This window comes from Thermomyces dupontii (genome assembly GCF_041956625.1).
Source record: "Thermomyces dupontii strain NRRL 2155 unplaced genomic scaffold VTN31scaffold_3, whole genome shotgun sequence".
In the NCBI taxonomy this organism is placed as follows: Eukaryota; Fungi; Ascomycota; class Eurotiomycetes; order Eurotiales; family Trichocomaceae; genus Thermomyces; species Thermomyces dupontii.
Genome location: NW_027192309.1, coordinates 889,844 through 914,329, shown reverse-complemented (window position 1 = coordinate 914,329; position 24,486 = coordinate 889,844). Strand labels below are relative to the sequence as shown.

The following is a 24,486-nucleotide window of genomic DNA, read 5'->3' as shown; positions in this document are numbered from 1 at the left end:
TCGCTTTTTTAGTTTTGTTGATAATTTTAATTCTACGAAGGGTGGGGTTATCGCCATGGCTACCGTGCAATTGAACTTTTCTCTTCGCACATCCAGCGGCGTTCGGGCCGTCCATCTCGTCGGCAGCTGGGATAACTATGCACGCCAACTTCCTCTGTCCCGCGACCCCGGCAAGCCCGGCGCATGGACGGGCAAATTCCGCTTCCAGACCTCGGTGCTGCGACTTGGTGCACGGTACTACTACTACTATGTCATGGACGGGTATCATGTGTCGCACGACCCGGCCGTCGAGTACACGGTCGAGCCGGTGACGGGCCGCAAACTCAACATTCTGGACGTTCCGGGCAAATCGTCTTCCACAAGTAGCAGCAGCAGCAGCCATCGCCGGCGCCGCGACTCCACGGACGTCCCCAAAGGCCGCGCCCTTTCACCATCCAAGATCCAGCACCCCCGGCCCTCCCGCCCGTACGCCTCGCGCGATCTGCGCGAGGCCATTGCCTTTGATGAAGCTGAACTCTCCGCGCGTCTCGCGCGGGCGCGCCTCTCGGAGTCTTCCTCCCCGGAAGACGACGCCTTCAGCCCATCCAGCTCCTCCGGCTCCTCCATCTGGTCGCGACGCGAGGGCAGCACGTCGCCGTCGTCGGCGTCGTCGTTCAGCGATCACCACTCGCTGCCGCGCGAGTGCCGGTGTAACCGGTACGGCATCACGCGCAGAGGGGAGCGCATCAAGCTCGATTGTGGAGGGCGAAGGTGTGGATACGTCGAATCGGAATCGTCGGGGAGTAGTGAGTGCTCGTCGGATAGTGAGTTTAGTGAGTGCTTTGAGGTATAGCTGGGTTTGGGGTTGGGTTATACCTTTACTACGCTCCTTATGAATCGAGATGTACGCTCCTTAATGAGTGATGAATGATGAATGACATTGCATGATTGACTTGGTCAACCGAGTAAATGTGATTGTCGTTTCTTGGAGTAGACAACAGTTTCGAGGTCTGAATCAAAAAGCACAGAATGCCAGCCAATTGTCCTTGTTGGAAATAAGCAGGTTATTGACATAAGGGAGAAAACAAGAGAGAACTAGCCCCATGGATCAACTTGAGTTTGACTTTCTTGTCACTCTATTTCGGAGTCAACCGAACGGGGCGTTGAGCAAGTCCCTCTAGCCACAGTTTCTTCTGCGTGATTAGCATAACTTTATTGTTCCTTGACCCCGATTCTTGTTTGAGCCGCAGATTAACTTGGCCCAACGACTGAGACTTTATACATATATAAATCGGAGATTTTTGAAGCTGAAGAACCTGCAGGCTAGGCAAAGACAATTCCCACATTCGGTACCGATTGCAGAGCGACGACGGCATAAAGCCCTCAAAAGGAGAGTATGCCGATGAACAGCTGAACTTGTAATATTATGATATAGAGTTTAAAGCAGGGTCTCCGGGGCATTCATTAGAATTCGTCAGAATTAAACAAAAGCCAAGCTATGATTGATTGATCGATTGATTGTCAGTGTTCGGAAAAATCCGTTCTCGATCAAAGACTCAACCTGCACTTTATTTCCTTTTCGTCCAAAGATAATTAGGACCTACAACGCAGCACAGGAGTAAGTAAACTTGGCAGAATGGACTTCCCAGCCAAACGGTTGGTAGGACACAGATCAGTACTTGATGTATGGAACCTGCGGAAGTTGCAACTCACCTCTACTAGGACGTTATGCTTGCCTTTGCTTTTCCTGTACATAGCTGAGATGCGACATTATTTTTCGAAGAGCCTACCGGGTAGGATTACAAGAGACGTTTTCCTTCATACATCTGGGTAAAGACCATAGTAGTACACAGGTTTAACAAGCATTATGCAGGAGAATACTACGAAGCACAGTCCCTAGTCCTGCAACACAAGACAGGCTTGATCCGAATTCTCCAATTTTCGAGTCGGAGAACTCTCCATCCTTAAAGTAGACGCCGTGAGGCATATTTCTCTCGCGGAGACCCCAAACGCACGCCTTATGCCTCTCTCTCTCTCTCTCTTTCTCCAATACCATTGGGAAATATTCATCCACTGCATAAGCCACCCAGTAGATAGCTTGAGAGACGTTAAAATTATTGAAAGAAGCCACGGAGAACGGACAAGACTCCATCCACATACCACTATGGGGGACCAGCCATTGGCCTTGGTTTCGTAGGCTGTGTCCAGTGGTACTATCGTCTATGAGATGTGATTGATTCATTGAGTTTTGTCTTTTTTTCCAAAAATCAGGTCTATCTTTGCAAAGTTCCACACACTGTTCAGCATAAAGTACGAGCCCTGTCTTGGTCTTATCCTCGGGAGAACACTCGCCCCCGCTGGTGTGTAACCTCCTCATGGTTGTCAGGAGATTGAGTCTCCCTATGCTGACATTCTATGCTTTCAACCGGATAAGGCGGAAATTGTTTAATATGACTAGCGATTAGCTAGCAGAACTAGTAGATGGATCAAACGAGAGAAACGTCAATTAGTAGACAAAGCCCTGTCCTGCAGGTACAATATGCACCCCGAGATGCGTTCCAGAATGCGAAAGAAACAAAGAAGCGAAACACACATCACTTGCGCCTCCAATGCCAGTCGTCATCGTACCAAGCATTCGCAAGTCAATTCGAACTTTTTTTTTTTTTTTTTTTTCGTTGCATGTACAAAAATTCAACAACAACGCATGCCGGCATCGACTCATGACATCGTAGCGTCACATCCCACCAGGGGGAGATCCCGTCAAGGAAAATAGACGAATAAAGGAAGGTCGGATATCGGAACACGAAAAGCGGTGGTTAGGGGGGCGAGCCAGCACCGAGTCGAACTTTTTGAGCTGAAATAAATAATGAAGAGGGGAAGATGGGCAGGGGCGGCTCTATCGGAAGCTCTTCATATTATTATTATTATTCCCCTGCGACGGGTCCCTCGTCGAACCCGATCGTCCGGAATGCGCCGGACAGGCATAGCCCACGAGAACCGTCTTCTCCTGCACAACGTGATTCCGCTGGCCGTATGCCTCACATGGGTCGACGGCGTGCTGAAAATAGAGGCAGCGGCAGGCGGAGTAGCGCTCGACGACTTGGTAGCACATGGTGGATGAAAGAATCCCGTCTTGGTTTGGTGTTGAGAGAGGATTTGGATTTTGATGGCGTGGCTCAGGAAAAAGAAGGTGAGAAGGTTCCCGTGTCTATCTTCCAGAGACTTCGCGGGGATCAATATATAACATGCAAATCGGAATAGGATAGCGGCTGCAATTGCAGTGAAACCGGACTGGACCAGGTCGGAGAGTTTGGGATTAGAATTCAGACCTGGCGAACCCCGTTAGCAGAGACACTTCACGGGAAAGCAAACTGCAAAGTATCACCAACAGCGCGACAGAGGGACTCGTAAGTTCGTACTCGTAGACTCTTGTAGACTCTTGCCGGAAGGACATCAACGTCTAGCCTCGTGATTCTATAAAAGCAAACAGGCGACAGACTCTAGCACACACAATCAATCCAAGGAATGACGACAACAAAGATGGAACAATTTCAAAGGAATGGAAAGCCTGTTTGCAAGACAACGTTCTTGCACGTACTCATGTCGAGGAGGAAGGGGAGTATGTCATGACCCAATATATAGGTAGTCAAGTAGGATCGCCCGCCCTTGATAACATCCAAAGGTCCCGAGCGGTGAGTCTTGCAGATCCCCATCCCTCCATCTGTTCCCCATCCAGATAAGGTTGTCTTTTTTTTTCTTTTTCTTTTTCCCTCGAAATTACATGCTTGCGTCGTTGGTTTGTGCAAAATCGAACTCTCGGAACCTCCGGGCTAGTCGATTTTGATTGAACAGATTACTCGATCAGGAAGGTTGAGTGGCTGATGGGACTCGACCAAGCCACACAGCCTTTGCTTAGAGCCACATGGTTCGATCAAACCGCTGAGTCATTCGGCAGGCTTTCCCATGGCCCCAGTTACAACATTAGGTGCCAACAGGATTGATTAAGAGATGCGTCAGGCTGAGTCGGACGACCCAACTCCGCAGGCGGAGAATGTGCAAGGTTAGCTCTTTCATCAAAGAAAAAAAGAAAAAAAAAAAGTTGCCATTGATCTAAAAAGTTTCTCACGTGTTTGCTTCTGCAAACATTCCGTTCCGATTTAAGCTCGGCCGATTCGAATCGAGTTTTCCCCAAACAGGCTTAGCGCGGCGTGGGATATATGTGGGGAGTGTGGGACGCCGTTCGCCTGTTTTTGACTGACAGGACGTCTTTGTCCCAAGCCAATTCAGCCTCATTCCTGGTCGATAAAGTTAGGCCCTTGGGAACCCTAAATTTGGTGTGGCGAAGTGGTTAACTAGTCTACGCTAAACCAAGATAGGCATATCTAACTAGGTTCCGGAATTACGAAATTCGGACCAATGATGAGTCCGAACGGCAACGTCAACCTTCAAGTCGTCTTCGTCATGGGCAAAGAGGAAAGATGGTCTTGTCTCTTCACCGCCGGAGACAAGGCCGAATGGAACAAAGTTAACTGACATTGAGCTGATGCTTGTCTATGCAATCTAGAATTGAGCTTCAGATTGGTGTTTTATACTCCGTACATTAACGAGAGATCTTCGTCGCAATGGGGTTCGATTGATGAATTTCATCATCAGATAAGATTAAAGTTAAGTTTGAACTTTCCTGCAGCCAGCCAATCAGGGGTCATGGAAGATGAACTCTTGTCTATGTTCTCCTGCGAACGTTCCCGAGCCATTGTCGAAGGTTCGATCCGAGGTCATCAAAGCAAACAACGGGGAAGTCCAGAATGGCCAGTATGGGCAGGTAACTTGAAGTTTACTGCCCGTGTTTGTCGAGTGGCAAAATGTACTAGTACTATGTCCCTCAGCCCTATGCAGCGTCAGGATGGTTCTGTTCATGATTTGACTTTGGATGCATGCACATGCATCCGGCCCGAACTCCATATGTACATACTACTTGACTTTATTACTAACTAGTCACAGTCCGGAGTAAGCCTGACGGTGGGACAGGGATACTGTACATTGTGTCGCTTTGGACCCGGTGCTGTTGGCCTCGCGCTAGGCTGGGACCCGGCACATCGTTCCATGCAGACTTGTAGATCCAGCGTATATTGCCGTCCCAACGACGATGGCCTAGTACTGTATGTAGTAGTAAGGACCTTAGAGGATGCATCTGGGAGGCCCTCCGGAAGAAATTCAAATCGAAACATCTTGCAACATTGGATCGCAATTGGTCTTGGATTAATCAGAGGGAGAATCAATTCATCAAGAGGCATAAGCTATTCATGACTTCTCAATGGTTCCAGACTGTCGGCTATTCCGATTGTTGATGTCTTGGCCTGAGTCCTCTACTGTGCTCGTACCTAGTAAATAGTACTACTTACTACATGTCTGTACGAGTAATACAACACGGAGTTCTCCGTCCCAACCACCACCAAACGGGTGGAACCAATTGCCCGGTCACATCGATGCAGCCGCCTTGATTCTATGAATGTCCTTCAGATTGCCGGCTGTTCAACTGTCCTCTGGGAACCTGAGAAATCATGCAGACGCGGTGGATCCGCGATCCCGGCCGGGCGTTGATCACGTGACCAATATACAGTATGTACACCAAGCATCATCAGGACGGAACACTCCGTACTGTAATTAAGTTACTGTAGGTCAAAGTTCCTCTTCTGGTTTAGTCAAGGCTTAAGGTTAACCTCACATATCAAAGGGGAAGTCTGCCTTGGGCCTTTGATTATCGCGTCGAGTATGTAAGTACTACCTGGTATGGAGATACATGCATGGAGAAGTTCATGTCAAAGTGCCATAGGGCTGAAGGCTGAGCAGCTCCAGGTGCATGCAGCTGTAGTCAGTATTCAGGATTGCGGCAAACCGCGTGAAAAAGTACATACTCGGACTCCGTACTACTCTTCCGATTTTCCAATTGATCAGAGTATTTCTTTCATTCATACATCGGTGGCATAAGTACGAAGTACTACCTACTGCAGCCCTCGGTAAACGTTGGTACGTTTTCATTCCTACCTCTCCTCCGCAGGTGTCATGGTGACTTTTCAACCGAGAACAAAAAACATTAAAACGCAATTGAGTTTAACCCACAGCGGCTGTCAAACTTTAAAAATGTCAACCATCTCCGCCGCCTTGATCAACATCTTAACCACCCTCGACGGCTCTGATCATCTTCAGCTTGTGGGGCGGAGGAATCCAGGAATTCACATCCATCCAGTTGAGGAACTTTGTTGTTCTCGTCCATTCTTGCTGGTACGGGTCGTACATACTTCCAATCCCCGTCGAGGAATTTGCCACTCGGTCGATGGGAAGCTCTTCAAAAAAGTCCATGGGTATCGGCCGATATGGCCGAGTTGACCTCATCATCCCCGGTTTTCCCAAGGAATTGGATCTGGGATGGCCGTTTGATGAAGGATTTCTCAGCCCTCGTATTGATCTTTGATGAACTTGACATGGGTATCTTTCAAACACCGATCGAATTAAATCTAGACCGACGGAGTACTACGCCTGAGAAAAATAGTAGAGTAATCGTACATGCCGAGTCCCGTTCTGTCCATCACCGTAGCGCCATCCCTCGAGCCAGTTTCAACCGGAGTACCCGAAGCATCTCTCGTGCGATATCGCTCGCCTCCTTGTCGTCCGGCGCTGTGGCCAACGCGTCCCGCCAGTCCCAGCCTCTCGACACGGTCGTCGTACCGATATCCGTGTCCGCCACCGCCGGGAGCACCTCGCTGCCGATGAACGAGAAACTGCTCGCCGTTGAGGTCGTCAGAGTTGATGACGCGTTCCGCTTCAGGGATGGGAACGATGGCGGTTGCGTCGGGGTGGGTCTCTTCGACGGCTGTTTCTCGTTTCGATATTCCGTGAGGGTTTTGTCAAGGAATTCTGCACAAGCGGCAAACACTCGCGGTGTAACCGTCTCCAGATCCTCGATTGCGGCGAGAATCGTGGCTTGGTGGGAGAGCGGCAGCAAAGATGAGCCTGAACCTGTCAGCAAATGATCTTCTCTTCTCGAGGGAAACGAACATACCATCGACAAAAACTAGCGCCTCGCCCAGCAAGGCCAACAACGCATCGACCAAAACAGCGCTGTCTCGCTCGTTATCGTAAAGACCGCCGTAGATACAATCCGCAGAACTGCGAATCACCGCAACTAGGGCATCGGCCGCCGCTAGCTTCCTCGCGAGCGGCTTCAGCTTCAGCGGCCGTCCATCTTTCTCCGTCGCAGTTCCATCGCGGATTTCGTAGTACCGACGCAGCGTCGCGTAGCCACTGGCATAGAACTGCAGGATCCGCGCTGCCTCGCTGTCCGTTTCCGCCACGGACGAAAGCGTTTTCTTCGGATCCCTGATGAGGGAACGCAGCTGACCGCTCAGCTTCTCCTCCGGCGGATATGCACGAGACTGCGCCAGCGAGTGTGCGATCAGCATGTTGGCCACATCTTTGACCTTGCGCCGAGCGCGTGCTCGGGCAAAGCAGATCATTGCAAGTCCGTAATCGCAGTCCCCGGTCGAGTTCAGGACCCGGTCGCCGTGTTTCTGTCAAGTCAGCGTACATGTTTGCGATCGATTGAAAGGACGCCATCTTACCTCGGACAGCTTGCGGCCTTCACTCTCGAACCCGAATTCCGTCAGAGTGATGACCGAATTATTGACCTCTTCAAACGTATCCAGCGACACGCCCTCCAGGAATTCAGGGACCTTCTTCTGTTTGATCTCCGGATTCCGCACGCGACGTAACACAGCCAAAGCAATCTCCCAGCCAGCATGGGTCTCGTCCTGGTATCGGATCTTCTCCCGAGCAGCGAGCCCCTCCGCATAATTCGTCAGGATCTCGTCTTTCTGTATCTTGTCGATTGATGGACCATCCTGGCCGTAAGATAGCACCATCAAATCGTTCTCACTCAGAAAGCCGGGCATGGAAGCATTTCCTGCCCCGGTCTGCAACCAGCCGCCGATACTCGCCACCTCAACAACGGCAACCGCGATACACAACGACCACGTCTGCAAAAGTCGGACCACACCATCAACGTTGCCCTCGAACACCGACGCAAGAGCAACTTCTTGGCTATCTAGAGAGTTCGGCTGGAATCTCTTGCCTTTGGCCGATTCATCCGTCACGGTAGCGAAACTGTATTCCAACCGTCGAAGATAGGGATTTGCATCTTCTGTCCGGAGAATCGACTGGGACTTGGACCCTCCGAGACCATTCACGCTCCGTCCCGCTTCTTCTTCGTCACCATTCCACCACACCGTCAGCCCAACAGTAGCCTCAACCCAGTCCTCGGATACAGCAATGACAGCCGATGCATCACCCAGCAGAATACCATAGATTCCCTTGATACTTTCGTAGATTGACCAAGGAATACGGCTCTCTGCCCTACGCAATGACTGAGTGAAGAACCCTTGCCCCGCATTCGATTTCTGCGGCAAGCCAAAGTTCGGAGCCTGTAACTGAGTACCAGTCTCGAACGACTGTCTCGGCAGTGAATCCTGCCCTTCCGCAAACTCCTGCAGTTCCAAAAGCGCCGAGTTGACGCGCTTCCGATAGGCAGCCCAGTCAAAGCCCGTCATGTTCCAGTCGTCATTTTGCGCCGCCGGAGACGACTCCAGGAGCTGAACCAGTCTATTGACCACTTTTTGAATATTCTGCAGCTCGACTCCGCGATACCCTGGCTGTGTAAGACCATCCTGTAATGCAGAGCGCGCGTAGTTAAAGTCGGCAGAACGAAGAAGCTCCGCCATGTCTCGGAAACGTCCACGCATGACCCCAGCTTGGATGATGTCCCAAAAATCCGCCGCTGCCGTCGGGTTCGGACTAGTAGCTCGTAGAGCTTCCACCTCGGTGTCCGTGGCTAGGTGGTTTTCATTGAGCCAATCCAGTAAAACTTTCGGAATAGGAACAGTAGCATTCGCCTGTGGCCTGGCAAGAACAAGGCTCTGTCGCGTACCACGGAATTCTTGGTCCCGTATGTTTTCTTGACCTTTGGCCGGCGGGTGGAAAAGCGACAGAAGCAGTGAGCAGATATAGGCCGCTTTCTCAACGCCGGTGGCTTTCTCTCCGGGTCCGAAGGCAGTGTCAGGTCGTGAGCGACCACTTCGTCGTCGTATGTCGTTCGCAATGGCCGTCCATGTCTCAACTAGATTCCTCGACGTTTCCGAGAGGATTTCGGAACGTTCATCTTCACCCAACTCTCCCGACTCCACTCTGTGCACCAAAGACGCGATATAATCTTCCGTTTGGATGATCAAGTCACCTGGCTCATCAACCTTGGCGAGAGATGAACTCGAAACCAGATTGCGCACGAGAGACGGCATTTGAGAAGGCTTCTTTCGGGGACCAACTGTGATCTTTGGCTGAGACGGCGACGATGTGGCCCATTTTTCATCTAGCTTTGCACGCTTAGCGTTGTCGGGGTTCGAGTAGATGAGCTTTTTCTTTGTCGGAATGGAAGATCGCGGCCCTGTGGTGCTAGACCGAAGGTCAGACAAAGAAAATCGGCTGCTAGTGGGCTCCGCATCCATCTCGTCCGACTCATTGTCCTCCACGTCTCCATCATCTTCTTCCTCCTCCACTTCATCATCATCTTCATCTTCTTCAGCTTCTTCCTCGCTCTCTTCCTCGCTCTCTTCGTATTCCTCGTCCTCCCCTTCTTCCTCTTCGTCTTCAAACTCTTCGTCATCTTCTTCCCCGTCGACCTCTTCCTCCAAGTCGTTGTCCTTTTCAGTCATGCGATTGCGACTGTTTGCTCTCGCGCCAAAGGTGAACTTCCCGCCGTTCGCTAGGCCGGAACCCGGCGGCGCTCCAAAAGACGAGCAGAACGACGGCGCATGGCTTGGCAATGGAGGAAGATTCGATGACGATAGCGACGAAAACAAACTTTCCGAACCATCAAAGTTACCGCCCGACTGACTATCAATCGACTGCGAGAAACGCAGGTTTGAACGAGGCCTCAGTTGCGAGCTCTTATATGACGAAGGGGGCGGACCGGCCGGTGTCGTGGACAGAGTGCTCGTCCATTCATCATCGGTTCGGCCTGGAGTCGAGGGAGGACTCGAGTCCGGCACGGAAAAGGACATGTCTTACTAACAGTAGATGTCCGGTTCCGCGATATTATTCATTCGATGACCCCGCTGGTGATCGAAATAAGCAGGGAAGAAACAATGCTGACCACAGTTCACCAGGGGAGTCCGATTCGCCAGGTTGATTGTTTTTGTGGACAAGTCAACATGCGCCTGGAGCTCTGCATCACAAACTCTTGACGCGCCAAGTTCGATGCGCCTTCCCAGTATCACGTGTTATGATACCTAAGGTATCCACTCTATAAGCCTCAGGCATCAACATGCCTACGGTAACCCTAACCTGGAGTCCTACTACAATGGACTATGGAGTAGGTACGACTCTCTTTCGACTCTGTTGACAGTGGGACAGAGAGAGGGTTGAAGAAAACAGGATTAATCAGTCGTAGTGTTCTCATTTACCTAATCTACCCTGTTCATGGGTGCAGGAATACAAATGATACTATTCGTCCAGGCCTCAAATTAATCATGATGGAGCAGTCTCCAGAGACCGAAAGACAGAAAATAGCTCACGTGATGAAGATACGAGCGGTCACGTGCACCATATGCCTGCGGTTTGTGCCTCAGGTCGGCAATCTTTGCACTCCTTTCCGGTAGGTTAGGTGAACTTCACAGACTTCTCATCCTCTCCTGCAGGGCAATTCGGCTCCAGCATTGTTTACTACCCAGTACGGAGTACATTCAAGGTAGTTGCCGATGTGATGAGCTGCACTGGAGTGTGTGCTGCCCACAGTCGCCATATGCTCCGAGCAAATCCCGGGCTAGTTATGTGTCCTTTGGTCCTTCGTATCCAGTTTGCTAGTTAACTACTTGAAAATATCAGGGCTCGGATGTTCTCTGAGAGTGTGCTATTAGTCACAAGTTTGCACATAGACACGATAGGCACCCTGTTCCTAAGTCCTGCCATTATTAGAGTACTGTAATCAAGTCTCGGTAGACCAGCAAAACACAGAAGCTGCTTGAAGCAGACGGAAATTACCCAATTGGCGGGAGAATAAGAATGGAGGTGAGACTCTGGACCTCTGCGGATTTGCGGAGGACTCCCGCCTCTCCCCGAACTGATCGTCGAAGCAAAATACTACGCTCTTCGTCCTGTCCACCGCGCTTGTCCCCCACTCGACACGGGATTCCGGGGTAGACACTGCCGAAGCACCAATGACAAGCAGCGATGGCCAACGTTCTTCTTGTAGAGTCGTAGTTTGACAATGCGATGGTGATGCTCTGCTGGGTGGAATCCTGCGTTGCGTGGAGCTCGCTTCCACTCCAGACGGCAATAATGGGTATTCGAGATGGAATACTGTAGATACATAAGAACCACTCCCTGGCAAGACGTCACCCGAGGGTCAATTCAATGTCATGTTGAGTCGCCCTTTGCATCAAGCCCGAAGGATAGGACCGTACGCACCATGCAGTTCTTCAAGAACTATCGGGTCTACATCCTCACTGCAGTGGCCTACCTGGGCTCACTGCTATTCGGTGTGTTGCCTCTCCAATTGCCTGACCATAATAGGACTGGTTTCTGACAGAAACAGGGTATGACACGGGTGTAATGGGCAGTGTCCTTGCCCTGGACAGCTTCAAGGTCGATTTTGGGCTCCCTCTCGACTCCAGTGGCTTTTCCTCGGAGAAAAATGCCCGTGTGTCATCCAACGTAGTGTCGCTGCTGACGGCCGGCTGCTTCTTTGGCTCCATTTTCGCCGCTTATCTCAATGACCGTTTCGGTCGTCGATATTCCCTGATGTTCTTCTCCGTTGTGTTCTTGTTCGGCGGCGCTCTGCAGGTTGGTGCACACCATGAAATTGGCTTGATCTACGGCGGTCGTGTGGTTGCGGGCCTGGGTGTCGGCGGCATGTCGTCCATCACTCCCGTGTTCGTCAGCGAGAACTGCCCGCCAAAGATCCGGGGTCGAGTTGCGGGTCTCTTCCAAGAGTTCCTCGTGATCGGTAGCACCTTTTCGTACTGGCTGAACTACGGTGTTGCCCTCCATGTGCCACCGAGCACCAAGCAATGGCGCATCCCCGTTGGCGTCCAGCTCATTCCTGGCGGTCTCATGTTGTTTGGGCTCTTTTTCCTGAAGGAGTCCCCTCGTTGGCTCGTCAAGCAGGGCCGTCATGAAGAAGCGCTAGCTTCCCTGGCCTATATCCGCAACGAGCCGACCCACAGCGAATCGGTTCAGACGGAGATGGCTGAGATCCGGGCCTCACTCGAGGAAGAGCTGGCTGCCACCGAGGGGGTGACCTGGCGCGAAGTCCTGCGTAAAGGCAGCCGGTATCGCTTCTTCCTGGCATTTTGCCTCATGTTCTGGCAGCAGTTCTCCGGCACCAACAGTATCGGATACTATGCTCCTGCAATCTTCCAGACCGTCGGCGTCAGCGCGACCAACGCGTCGCTGTTCGCTACCGGCGTCTATGGCACGGTCAAGGTCGTGGCAACACTCGTGTTCCTTTTAATCGGAATCGACTTCTTGGGACGGAAGAAGGCGCTCATTGGCGGCGCCGCCTGGATGGCCAGTATGATGTTCATCATCGGCGCTGTGCTCGCCACGCACCCGCCGGACACGGAGAGCACCGAGGTGTCAAAAGCGTCCATTGCCATGGTGGCCATGATCTACCTTTACGTGATCGGATACTCGGCCTCATGGGGTCCGACTCCATGGGTGTACCTGAGCGAGGTTCGTTTTGTCTTCGACAGGGATATTCAAGGGATAGCAACTGACTTGCTTGCCAGATCTTTCCCACTCGGCTGCGAGCCTACGGTGTCGGCCTCGGCGCCGCGACGCAATGGCTCTTCAATTTCGTCATCACTGAGATCACGCCGAGTGCGGTGCACCACATCGGCTGGCGGACATTCCTCATGTTTGGCGTGTTCTGTGTCGCCATGGGCGTGTTTGTGTTCGTGTTTGTCAAGGAGACCAAGGGCCGCAGTCTGGAGGATATGGACATCTTGTTCGGCGATGTCGATGCTGCGCAGCGGGCTTCGGATGTTGAGCAAGTGCTGAGCAAGCGTCGGTTCGAGCACGAGTATGCTATGACGACGACGGGTCACGATAGAAATGCCACCAAGCAGTAATGGTACTGAAACTCGTGGCAGTTGTTCGGCAAATACGACGGCTATGAGAGATGTTTGAATTGCTCCCTGGATATTAGAGCACCAAAATTCACTAAAATTCCAATGTACCAATGTACAAATAGAAGATGTTTCAAACTCTATTAAACAGTCTGGGTATCTTGCAAACTCGCATGCGATGGCTGGCCGCACCAGGACCAAACGATACGATCAAGAACCATAATGCATTACTGCCCCATCAAGGCTCCCAGTTCTTCATTTGTGAGCGTACTCCGTCTGCGGGTGGACCTCCTTGTAGTTCCATCACCACCCGCACCCGTCTTGGATGAGGCCCGCGTCCCTTCACTCCCGTTCTCTGCTTTAAGTGATGCTCTTGTCCGTTTTCTTGTTTGCTGCAGATTTCGGCGGATGGCAGCCTGTGCCTCGGCTTCCACTCTGGCTAGCTTCTCGGCAATCTTGTCCTGTACAGTACTGTTAGATTGAGGCTCTTGACAAACGTTAGAATAAGAACGGGAAGGTGACGTACCTGCCGGGAGACCCGGGAACCAGATTTCCGTCGCGTGGTGCGTTGCGTTACTGTCTTAGCGGCATGGGCCTTAACGAGTTCCGTTTCGTTCTCGTCGTTGTGGTCATCTGAATCATCCTGCTTCGGGGCGGCGGGTTCTTCGTAGAAAGACACCTTGCGTGTTGATGACTGTGTGGCCACGTTGCTGTGTCTCTCACCAAGTGCTTTGATGGCCTTCTTTGGTGGATTCGGCTTGAGCAGTTTCGCCCGACCTTGATTCTCCTCGTCTTCGTCTTCGTCGGCAACATTCACTAACTCATCCCGGTTGCCCTTGGAATCAGTGGGCGTTGGTGATCGTTCTGCTATTGGAGCCATTGATGCTCCTAGGCCTGAATCAAGAGCCATCCCCTTCCGTAGCTCATCGACATTGATCCCACCACCCCCGTCGCACATCCGACGATGCCAGTTGTCCATCATCGCCACAACCTGCTTCCATCTCTCCTCCATGCGCTCCCATCCCTCGCGGAGACGCTCAATTTGCTGATCACGGATTTCTACTTCTTCGAGCGGAACGAAGGATGGGTTCGTGAGAAGGCTTCGAAGGTGGTCGAGAACCACGTCCATCTCACGAGACAAATCCTCGACCGACGTGGGAACTGATTGAATTGGTCCGCTGGCTGTCTGTAGATTCATGCAGGCTCCAGAAGTAGCCGGGTCACCGTTCTCTGTCTCAGAGAGACCCTGCAGCTCCCGTAGGGTTAGGATTGTTGTTCTTGCGAGAGAGATCAGGCTATCGTTTTCGTCGCTCAGATTCTGGCACAGCTCGGTCAGGAACTCCGTTGTTTCTTGCTTCAGGCTGTAACTCGGGTCATTAACGTCCGGCGCACTCCTGGACTTCGTCGGGCGCTCCGCGGCCGGATTGATGTTGATCGTCGTCACTGCCAGACCCTCTCGCTTTCCTCGTTGACGCTCGTTGAGGTGAGATTTGAGTTTTTGTATCTCCACGTCGCGTTTCCGAATGTCGTTTGCACACTGCGCGCGTACTTGCTGCACGGTTGTCTTCAACTTCTGAACCTGCTCTTTCAACTGCTTAATAGTCGCCTCCGCATCCCGCAGATCAGTCTCGACGGCGCGTTGTTGCCCTTCGGCCAGGGCCAGGGCGCGAGACAGTTCAGCATTTTTAGACTCGAGTTTTTCCTACGTGAGCGCAATTGTCAGTCTCATGATTACTACAGTTGAACTTGGGCGCGTGTGATTGACGCACAATTTCCGCCGTCTGCTGAGACTCCGTAGTACGTAATTTCTGGATTGTAACCGCAAGGTTTTCTCGATGTTCCGCTTCTCGCTATGATGGTCAGTTGCTGCACATATCAAAAGGGGTCAAATAGCACCGACATCTCTCCTGACTACAAGGTCATTGATTAAATTGATGATCCGAGCCCATGTCGATTCTCCGTCATCGGGCTGCATAAAGTTGATTGGCTTGCCGTTTTTCAGCAATCCACGAGCCAGCAGCAAGTTATTGACATATTTGGCCGCTGTTTCAAGATTCGAAGACTCCATTGGAGGCATTTAGCAGCTGTTCACCGCTATGTTCGAAACAACGAGAACCCAAAGTAGCAGAATGTAAACAAGAGAGCACTGGCGTTCAGGATGCTCACCGCCTCACGTGACCGCGTGATCAACCCAGTAACGCGTCCAAACGCGCAGATGCTGCTGCTTGACATTCAGTTCACTGCTCGCAAACTGATCTCGGAGCATTGTGAGCAATGTTGTTGTCCAACACCTTTGATCATGGTCAGAAATCAAGGTGAGTGCCCTAACAAGAGTGTGCCCGGAGATGTTACTAACAATTCTAAACAGACATGACCTGGGACAACCCGGTCATGTACCTGAAATATGGCCGAGACCTGGCAAGAAAAGGGGATTACAAGAGGGCACTTATGTTCATGGATGAAGTCAGTAATGGCTCTTATGCCCGTCAAGGAATTTGGTCTAAGGTTCCCAGGCTTTGAAACAAAAGGGTGCAAATGTGCTGGATATTCTGGACAACAGATCGGCCATCTATAGCAAAATGGGCAAATATGATCTGGCCCTAAGAGATGCACGGCACATGGTCAAAATCAATAACCTAGACGGTCGTGTTTGTATACTTCCAAAACCCAGAGGCACGACTTTCTCGGCCTGACTTCTCATTCACAGGGCTATCTCAGAGCGGCAAAGGCCTTGCTCTTGGAAGGCAATCCAGAGAAGGCCAGGGAAGTTTACTCTTACGCTCTAAAAACTCTTCCGGAGAATCACCCCCAACGCTCGGTTCGCATCATCACGCTCCAGGAACCGCAGCAGGTCGCTGACTCGACATTCAGTTAGTTGAGGAATTGCACACAAAACTGGCGAGCAGAATGGAACCCAAAAGGCGCGATCCGTTCAGGGCTCTTCCAGCGGAACTGGTATTTCTGATCTTGAAGCACCTGAACTTCAAGACCATTCTGTGAGTTCCAGGTCCGCCAGGCAATGGGAGACCTCTCACTAAACGCCTCCGTGTCTAGCAAGATGATGCAAGTTTGCAAGGGCTGGAACCAGTTTCTGTTGTCGTACCCTGAGCCTTGGCTCAAACTGGACTTTTACCACCACAGGAAAATCCCCTTGAAAGCAATGCGTACGTATCTGGCGCGGTCTCGTGGCTCTCTGAAGCACCTGTCGGTCAACCTCAACCGTGAAGACGGAGCGAAAGTGCTGGAGATCATAAAGGGGTTTCGAAACATTGAACATTTCAATTTCTCGTGCACGCTGCCCAGCGGGCTGTGCCTTGATGTGATTCTTAACTTTAAGCAACTTAAATGTCTCATTCTACGGGTGGGCCTGGGCATGGTCATGGACAACATCGTCGACATCCTTCGGGAGCTCCCCAAACTCCAAACCTTGCATCTGCGGGAGGCATTCCTGACAGATGACCGCGACCACGGCTCGGTTCCCCCGAAGTTGCTCCCCAACCTGAAGCGCTTCATCGCTGAGATTGACTTCGTGGCTCACCAGCCCAGTGGTCCCCTGACTCTGCCCTGGTACAAACCAATGCCGGTGCCAGCTCCGTTCGTCAGCAGGGTGTCTGATGAAGAAGCCTGGAATCGGGTACCGAAGCTGGAAGAGCTCCGTCTCGAATGTCCCAAGGTCGGCCCCACACCGGCATTCAACCTGTCGATGGAACGACTGAGGTACGGGACCAGCTTGCGGATTCTCACACTCTGGAGGGTGGCACTCGTCGGACCAGTCGTGTTTCCGCCAAATCTGGAGCATCTCAGTCTGGTCTACTGCAGGCGGTCCACACCCATATCTGAGAATGACGCCACCCTGGAGGGTGTCCGTCTGCCCCCCAAACTGAAATCATTGGTCCTGGCCAACGTCAACTTCATCAAGGATCAGGGGTTCTACAATCTGCTCACCAGCCTCCCGGAGCCCACCCTCGAGATGCTTCGAGTGGAGCAGTATTTCGACGTCCAGCGACACCACTTGATCAGCCTTGTGCAGAACAGCCGCGTGCTGCGCAACCTCAAGCACCTGTGGGTGGAGGGCATGTACACGCTCTGCGACCGCGACCTGGCCGCCCTCCTCCCGCAGCTGCCGAACCTGCGCGAGCTGCATATCCCCAACACAAGCATCACGGGCGTCTCCATCCGCACCATCGTCGAATTGCGCACCTTTGAGAGAGCGCGCCGCGAGAATGTTGAGAGCGGGGAGGATTGACGATGACGAGCGCGAGCGCCGGCCGTTCCTCGAGACGCTGACGATCCAGGGCTGTGAGAATCTGTCGGAGGATGCGGTGCAGTTTGGCAGATCCATGGGCTTGAAGATCAAGAAGGAGTCGGCGGAAGTGTCCATGCAATATGCATTTACGGATGGGTTGTATTGGTGATTCATTGGACGGTCATCGATGCTTGTTTGAACCTCACCACTCACGCCGGCTCGGAACACTCATGAGGAGTCATCGTTTACAGTTGTCCTGTGCGTTAAGTCACTACGATTCAATGAAAGATCTTTGTCACGTCATTTTCTGTCCTGAAGTATCACTACAGTACAGGTGTTTGTTACGTCCCATGAGAGGTCAACCGCGTATCCAACAGTCTTGAGAAATTCAAAAACCCGCCAGTCATGACAAGCCTGAAGACAACTATGGAAAACAAGTTCACACTCCTCGCTGCTTGCACCACTTGTCCACTTCCTTCTGCAACTTGTCCTTTTGCTCGCGCACCATCTCGATCGTGGGAACGATCTGTTTTCGGTACGCCGCGAGAGTTTCATCCATGGGCCCGTCGGCCTCGGCCTGGATCCGCGCGCTGAGATGCTTGTCATAGATGTCCAGCATGAGTTCCATGACCGCGGAGAGTTGGTTCGGAAGCCACTATAAACAAATCAGATCACCTGCACACTTCGTGTTGAGACGTAGGTTCTAGGTAGGTCCCACGTACCGTAACGATCGGACTGCCTCCTGTCGCCGTAGGATGATAAGTCCGACGAATGATGTACTCCCTGGCAAAAAGCCAATGGCGCCAGCGGAAGCTTCGCACATGGTCCAGCGCTTTCAAGTACAAGATCGCCGTTTCCGTGTCGGCCAGAGCGAAGTCACGGATGCGCAGTTTCTCGGCGTCGCTGGCAATGTGCGCGAGGAATTCGCGGTGGGGTTTTGGGCGGTAGGCCCGGAACTCGTACAGGATTTTGGTCAGGGGGGTGTCGGGCATGGGGATTTGGAGGAGATGGTCAAGGAGGGGGATCTATCTCGGGTTAGTACGAGGTTATTGAATCGGTGGCTTTCGTGTTTCCGGGCTGGGATATGAATGCATACGATGGCGTCATTGGCACCGCTCTCACCGCGGAAGAACATCGGCTTGTTGTCGTTGATGCCCTCGTAGATCACTCCGTTGGGGAACATGGATTGCGATGTGATGCCGAAGATGAAGACGCGGAAGGAGAGGTAGTCGGCTGGCTTGGAGTTTTTCCACATATCTAAAATCGTCAGCCAAACACTTCAGGAATGAATAGAAGGGAGAGGGGAGGGTCACCCTCCATAGATGCCTCGATCTTCTCCATAGCTTGCAGAATCTCCCGGAAGCCCTCGTTGACTTCGGCCCGACTAGCTCCTCGAGCAACACTATCAATAACCTTGACGGCCCCGGTGACCAGCAGTGCTGTCTCCTTGACCATGTCGATATGTGTCAGGATGAAGCCTGCCTCCGAGCTCTTGGGGTTGAGTCCGCACTCGAACGCGCGGATCAGACGCAAGTTGTCATACGTGTAACCCTGCGAGGGGTTGGCCAAGGTAAAGTTGAAGAGGGCGTAGGATGCCGCATAGGAAAGAAAAGGTGGGAGGTCCAGTCTATGGATTCGTGGAATTCGTCAACCCTTCCAAATTCGTTTGCCTGCTATGCAAGATGACTTGAACTTACATCTCCGCACAGCGCCACATCGGTCCGGTGATGGAATGGGGAAGACGATCTCGTCCGAGCCCATACCCCCCATCTGGGTTCTTGCGCCAATTCTCCCAGCATGGTTCCAGGATGTACGCTGAAGCCACGTAGGAATAGTCTCGGAACAGCGCCGTGAGAGTGTACAGGTCGTACTGTCCATCTTCAGTGCGCACCTTGTCGATCTCATCGGTAAGATCTGGAAGGTCCTTGATCGCCGAGCCCAGACTGTAAGTTGCCAACAGTCCTGGCGTACCGTCTGCCTTGGCCACAGGCATCTCCTCGATGAGCTGGGCAAGAGGTTTGAAAACCTCCGGCAGCTCTGTTGGAGCTAGCTTATATGGCAAGAAGCCAGATGTGGTGGTGATTGTGAAAGGGTCAACTGAGTGCGGGATAGAAGCAGGATCATGATTGATATAAGGAAATAGTTTCTCCAAGGAAGATGGAACGGCGTTGGGGACAGTCATGATGCGTCAGAGACCACAGAGTCAATAAGAAGGATGCCGAAGCGGTGGTGAGGTTCCCTGATAAGACGCTTGATGAAGAATAGACAGCCACACGAACAATATGGTTACACACCGGGTGCCAACAGACAATCAGATCACAGATCTAGCTTGGAGACAAGGAACAAGGCCGACGAAAGCCACGAGCAGTGGATGAGAGTCCGAATGCCCGAGGTCGCTTATAAAGGACAAAGACAGAATCCCCAAGGTTTGACCGGAACACGAGAAAGGGTTATGCGTTTCTTGAGGCCGGAATTCTGACCGGTTCACTACTACCACCGAGTTTCAACTCAAATGCAACGGGTTGTGGACCCGGGTCTGAGGACCTCGTGATCATCAAATCTCGCAATAGAGTACGTAAAACACCCGAGAATGCGTCTCCGCGGACTCTCCCAGTAAAATACAGACGTTGACTGAGTAGATTGTGCCGAGTAGGAGTCGAACTACAGCTGCTACCTCTGGTGATCTCTCCCTGGAATGAGGGCATGGCAGGTCACGGGACCTGCTAAGCTGTATTGGGAAGACTTGAGATTGCATCTGCGCAGCTGAGAGAAAGAGGATTCTGACTGATAACAGTGCTTTCTGCTATGAATCTCACAAAACGATTGATTCTGCCCCAGGAATCACCCTCCATGTCGCACCCATCCTGGTCAAAGGAACAGCTCAGTTCCCCCACGGAGTATGGCATTGCAAGCTCGTGATTGGTCAAATAGATGATCGCTGCTGTCGGTTATCAGTGGGCCGGCGAGCGCCAAAGGACCGGAGTCGATCCGGTCTCCGGTGATATCCGCAAGCTAAACCGAATCTAGTATTAGACTCCCCGGTTTACAGTATTTCCAGACGGATCTTGACGGACAAGACGGAAGCCAACGGGAGGTGCCGACATGCGACCAGAGCATCCTTGGGTTGAAACATCGGGTTCGCTCACAATCGAGAGAATATGGAGAAGTCAAGTACTCCGTGCCTATCGGATGGAAACCAAATGCACTCATTGAGTTATATCTGCCTTGCAATTGGAGCCCTATTCGCAGCTGTCAAGGCCGTCCTACCTTGAACATCTCGAGGAGGACCATCTCTCACCAAGTATTATATTCGGAGGGCTTGGGACCTTGTGCAGGAAAATAGCCTAGCGGTATCGTCAATAGGTTTTGTTACCTTCTCACAAACTGCAAGGGACTCATCTTCCCAGCTTTCAGTCGTGTTGACCCCTCACGACATGGGGAATCACAGGTCGAACTTGAGGAGAGGTTCAAGGAGCTGTCTATAACTCTTTTACTTTCTGTTATCTGCCAACACCCTGTCATGTCGCTCTTGCTGTGAATTGATCCTCTGCGTTGCGCTGAATCATTCTGCCCAGATTTCAAGGCTCATTTACCTTGCAGATGACGGGATATTGGCGGTCAGATGACGCTGTGGGTGTTGAGGACACATCGTCGCTGATTTGTGGCTTTTCCTTCTTTCTTGAGAGAGAGAGAGAGAACTGGATTCAAAGCTTTTACATTGGTTAGCAGGTGTTTTAACGTGTGGAATAGACTGGACTAAATTCCATTCGGATAGAGGGAAACTCTTCTGTCAAGAGATATGGCGCTGTCAATCCACGTCTCGTGAGCATGGTGGAAGGTCATTGAACTCATGAACAAGTCACGACCTTCCCTTTTATGGTACGAATCTGCAAAGAACATGTGAGCATTCTCACCATTTACATGGAAAAAATAAATCCGTGGTCAATGACATGATGGTGGCCGTCCATCCTCACTGACGGCTGGCCAACGACTTGACTCTAGTCTGTACACGGACGTAAAGCTCCATAAACAGGTAGTAACAGCTCATAGCAAAGATATCAAGAATTGAACGAACCAGACTTGAGGAAGTCAATTCTCGTAGGAAAGATTCAAGTACGCGACGCTACCCTCAAGAAGCCCAAGAACCAAAACGACATATTCCAAGCTTTCCTTCATTCTATACTTGACGTCCCAATCGAGCAGTCCCGCGAAGCCTTTCAAGAAATCCAAACCATTCATATAGTACAGAGCACATATATCCAGCCAAAAGTTCCACGTATGTATTGTACAGTAGGTATATCCCACCAACGCCCAAGATGCACTGTCTATACTCCATGTGTTCTTCTCTTCTTTACCAACTCATGCCAAATTCCCGTTGGGCCGTTCCGGAATCGAGCGCGCTTTGCGCAAGGAGTCTCATCCTCACCCTACACTCGAACTTGATTGACCATTATTTCCGTCCGAAACATGTTGGATCTTTCGGTACTCTTCCTCGAGCCGCCGCTGCATCTCAAAGTCCGCCATTCGCTCGCGCTTGATCCGTTGTTTTTCCTCGTCGCGTTCCACTCCGGCGTGCATTGCCTGCATCATGAGAGTCGTCAGTCCCGAATACTGTTTGTTTGTGGTCGACCTCAGGCAATTCATACAGCTCGCTCAGCTTCCTGCGACCAATGGACAAAGTAGATGATTCCGGCAGTAGCAATTGACGTAGCTGCCAATGTAATTTTCGAAGCACGAGACATTTTTTTTCCCTTAGCAAAAAACTCAGAGACCAGAGAACAAAGATTACCGCAGTTTGCTATGAGATTAGGGATGGAAGAGTCGCAAGGTGCACTTTTAAGGCGGCGGCAAAATTGTTTGGCAGAGAGTTGGGGCTTGGCACTGGTGGGACTGGGCTTGGGCGGAGCTTCATGCGACCACGTACTGGCCTGCTGCTAATACTCTAAGCTGCAACGACTTGAACCTCGCGACTGGACACAGGCGTCAACGGCCGCGGAAAACTGTACGGATCTGCGCAGAATGGTAAGTCACAGAATTCAGCTTCATACAAGTTGACACAAGCTAATTCCCATGGCAGTCGGCACAGAATTCAGCAGGTATCCAAACCTTGTTGGATGTACGTCGGATACGAGTATCCCCCGCGGACCAGAACAAGAGCAGCCCACGATCGCTAACAAGGCTCTGGGAGCTTAGGCCGAACGAGAAGCCCAGAAGATTGTTCAACAAGGTGTGCTTTATCCCGCTCCGTATCAGTGAGATAACGAAGCTAACGTCCCATCTTCTGCCTCGCAGCCAGAGAATGTACATACCTCCCCACCTCCAGAATTACATTGAGAGTCCCTCTGCATGACCTAACGGAAGTATTACAAACAGATCGTACAAAGCGCATCAAGGACGCCCGAACAGAGGCCCAGCGAGAGATCGACGAGTACCGCCGAAGGAAAGAGGAGGAGTTTAAGAAGTTCGAGGCAGAGGTATGCCGACTCCTTTACCTCGGCAGGAGGAAATCTCTGTTCCGGCTAACGGCAATGCAATAGCACACGAGCGGGTACAAGAAAGCGGAAGAAGAAGCCGACAAGGATGCAGAAGACCAGCTCGCAGAGATCAGAGAAGTCGGGAAGAAGGTCGGCGATAAGGTGGTCGAGGATCTGATTGCCGCGGTTGTCGATGTTCGGCCGGAGGTCCCGGAGAAGATTGCAGCCGCATGAATTTGCTAACACTCGATGACCTTTGTGTTTGTTATTCCTTGCATCCGCTCTTGGTACGATCGTTTCCAGAGTCAATTGGAGTGATGAACAGGACCAGGATAGACTTGAACGGTTGTGTTGCTATATGAAATAAGACATGAATCTGTCCAGGTGAACCTTTCGATTTTCTTGTACAGCAATGTGCTTGCTGGCTTTGTAGCGGAATCCTGCAAGGAATGTTTGGAGTCCATTCTGAACTACGTCTTGCACAAAGCGAGCCGGACGTCGGCAGCCTTGCGACCGATACTGATTTGAAGTATTGCGACGGTTCAAGGTGAGTTTTATCGATGCCACCGACCTAGTAGAGGTACCGACAGCATGATGACGAAGAGCGTGAAGGTGCAACCTTTCTTCGAGGACAGTAGCCTACCTGAAGGGGAAAAAAAATGGAAGAAGACGAAAAAAGAAAATCACCGGATCCAGGATTCGAACTTGTGGTTTTACACATCAGCCACACAAGCCACGGGTACATCGTAAATGTGCAGTTGTTGTGCATCGAGGATGCATCGCTACATCTTGACCGAAACATGGATGGACTTAACGGAATCACTCAACCGCCAGTATCCCATCACCGACACGCAAAAATAATTTGAAAATCCAAAAAATATGATTCAGTACAACTCAAGGAATCGATTCATAGCAATAACACACACAAAAGTGTTGGTTGCAGAAAGTAAAAAGAGTTACAGGCGGCCCCTTGAATCTTCCTCAAGTTCGTTCCGATCTGTAACTCCCCACGTCATTGTCGGGGTTGGATAGGGCAATCGGCTGGGAAGATCAGCCACCCTTACAACATGTGTTGAACATGTTGCAGGCCTAGATTTTAACGGCTTTGCCGACTAGGCCATCGCCCCTAGACATGTTACCAGTTGCTCCAAATTGTGAGTGATAGCTAGCCTCCAGATGCCTAACTGGGAAGGCTTCACATGAGGCTTGATTTGTTTGCTGGGGACGAGAGGCATTCACTGTTGCCCGCGAGACAGTGCGGTAAGCAGTTTTCATGTCTAGGGCAGATTGCACGGCTCAGTGCTCATGAGTACTGCAGAAAAGCCGGGGAGAAACATGATATTTGACACTGAATTCTCGATGTTATTTGCATGCAGTCCTCCGAGGGTGAGGTACTCGGATACCACATGCTTTGTGGAGGAGCGTGAGGCCAGTATCCAGCTTGGTCAAACTGACATAGGGATCGGCTGACAGTCCAGCAGCATCTCAGGGCATGCTACCAAGATATTATGGCCCTCTCTATCTCACTAAACCCTTGGCATCATCGTAATATGCTCGCTACGAAGACTAGATGAGAAAGAGAGGGTCATAGCATCCTGGTAGCATGCCCTGC

The 24,486-nt window shown here is 51.5% G+C and overlaps 8 protein-coding genes across 8 annotated transcripts; 4 read left to right on the top strand and 4 right to left on the bottom strand.

Annotated features, from left to right (window-relative positions):
• Positions 1-55: 55 nt before the first annotated feature.
• Positions 56-832, top strand: VTN31DRAFT_3785 (uncharacterized protein; the record flags this gene model as incomplete). The annotated part of the gene is made up of 1 exon (XM_069404102.1): positions 56-832. One exon carries the CDS (start codon positions 56-58, stop codon positions 830-832), a length of 777 nt encoding a protein of 258 aa, XP_069261110.1.
• Positions 833-6,565: 5,733 nt separating this feature from the next.
• VTN31DRAFT_3784 (uncharacterized protein) lies at positions 6,566-10,088 on the bottom strand (the record flags this gene model as incomplete). Its single annotated transcript, XM_069404101.1, has 3 exons — positions 6,566-6,990; positions 7,040-7,547; positions 7,599-10,088. The coding sequence occupies 3 exons, from the start codon at positions 10,086-10,088 to the stop codon at positions 6,566-6,568; spliced, it is 3,423 nt and encodes a 1,140-aa protein (XP_069261109.1).
• Positions 10,089-11,494: 1,406 nt separating this feature from the next.
• VTN31DRAFT_3783 (uncharacterized protein) lies at positions 11,495-13,157 on the top strand (the record flags this gene model as incomplete). The annotated part of the gene is made up of 3 exons (XM_069404100.1): positions 11,495-11,564; positions 11,621-12,759; positions 12,816-13,157. 3 exons carry the CDS (start codon positions 11,495-11,497, stop codon positions 13,155-13,157), a joined length of 1,551 nt encoding a protein of 516 aa, XP_069261108.1.
• A 224-nt stretch (positions 13,158-13,381) lies between these two features.
• Positions 13,382-15,222, bottom strand: VTN31DRAFT_3782 (uncharacterized protein; the record flags this gene model as incomplete). The annotated part of the gene is made up of 4 exons (XM_069404099.1): positions 13,382-13,615; positions 13,681-14,856; positions 14,924-15,004; positions 15,055-15,222. 4 exons carry the CDS (start codon positions 15,220-15,222, stop codon positions 13,382-13,384), a joined length of 1,659 nt encoding a protein of 552 aa, XP_069261107.1.
• Positions 15,223-15,453: 231 nt separating this feature from the next.
• Positions 15,454-17,400, top strand: VTN31DRAFT_3781 (uncharacterized protein; the record flags this gene model as incomplete). The annotated part of the gene is made up of 6 exons (XM_069404098.1): positions 15,454-15,469; positions 15,523-15,617; positions 15,668-15,802; positions 15,862-15,972; positions 16,026-16,150; positions 16,209-17,400. The coding sequence occupies 6 exons, from the start codon at positions 15,454-15,456 to the stop codon at positions 17,398-17,400; spliced, it is 1,674 nt and encodes a 557-aa protein (XP_069261106.1).
• Positions 17,401-17,839: 439 nt separating this feature from the next.
• On the bottom strand, positions 17,840-19,582 carry VTN31DRAFT_3780 (uncharacterized protein; the record flags this gene model as incomplete). Its single annotated transcript, XM_069404097.1, has 5 exons — positions 17,840-18,055; positions 18,123-18,425; positions 18,497-18,657; positions 18,714-19,027; positions 19,098-19,582. The coding sequence occupies 5 exons, from the start codon at positions 19,580-19,582 to the stop codon at positions 17,840-17,842; spliced, it is 1,479 nt and encodes a 492-aa protein (XP_069261105.1).
• A 2,240-nt stretch (positions 19,583-21,822) lies between these two features.
• On the bottom strand, positions 21,823-22,142 carry VTN31DRAFT_3779 (uncharacterized protein; the record flags this gene model as incomplete). The annotated part of the gene is made up of 2 exons (XM_069404095.1): positions 21,823-21,981; positions 22,047-22,142. 2 exons carry the CDS (start codon positions 22,140-22,142, stop codon positions 21,823-21,825), a joined length of 255 nt encoding a protein of 84 aa, XP_069261104.1.
• A 277-nt stretch (positions 22,143-22,419) lies between these two features.
• VTN31DRAFT_3778 (uncharacterized protein) lies at positions 22,420-23,108 on the top strand (the record flags this gene model as incomplete). Its single annotated transcript, XM_069404094.1, has 6 exons — positions 22,420-22,422; positions 22,478-22,516; positions 22,594-22,627; positions 22,693-22,701; positions 22,774-22,874; positions 22,938-23,108. The coding sequence occupies 6 exons, from the start codon at positions 22,420-22,422 to the stop codon at positions 23,106-23,108; spliced, it is 357 nt and encodes a 118-aa protein (XP_069261103.1).
• Positions 23,109-24,486: the final 1,378 nt, after the last annotated feature.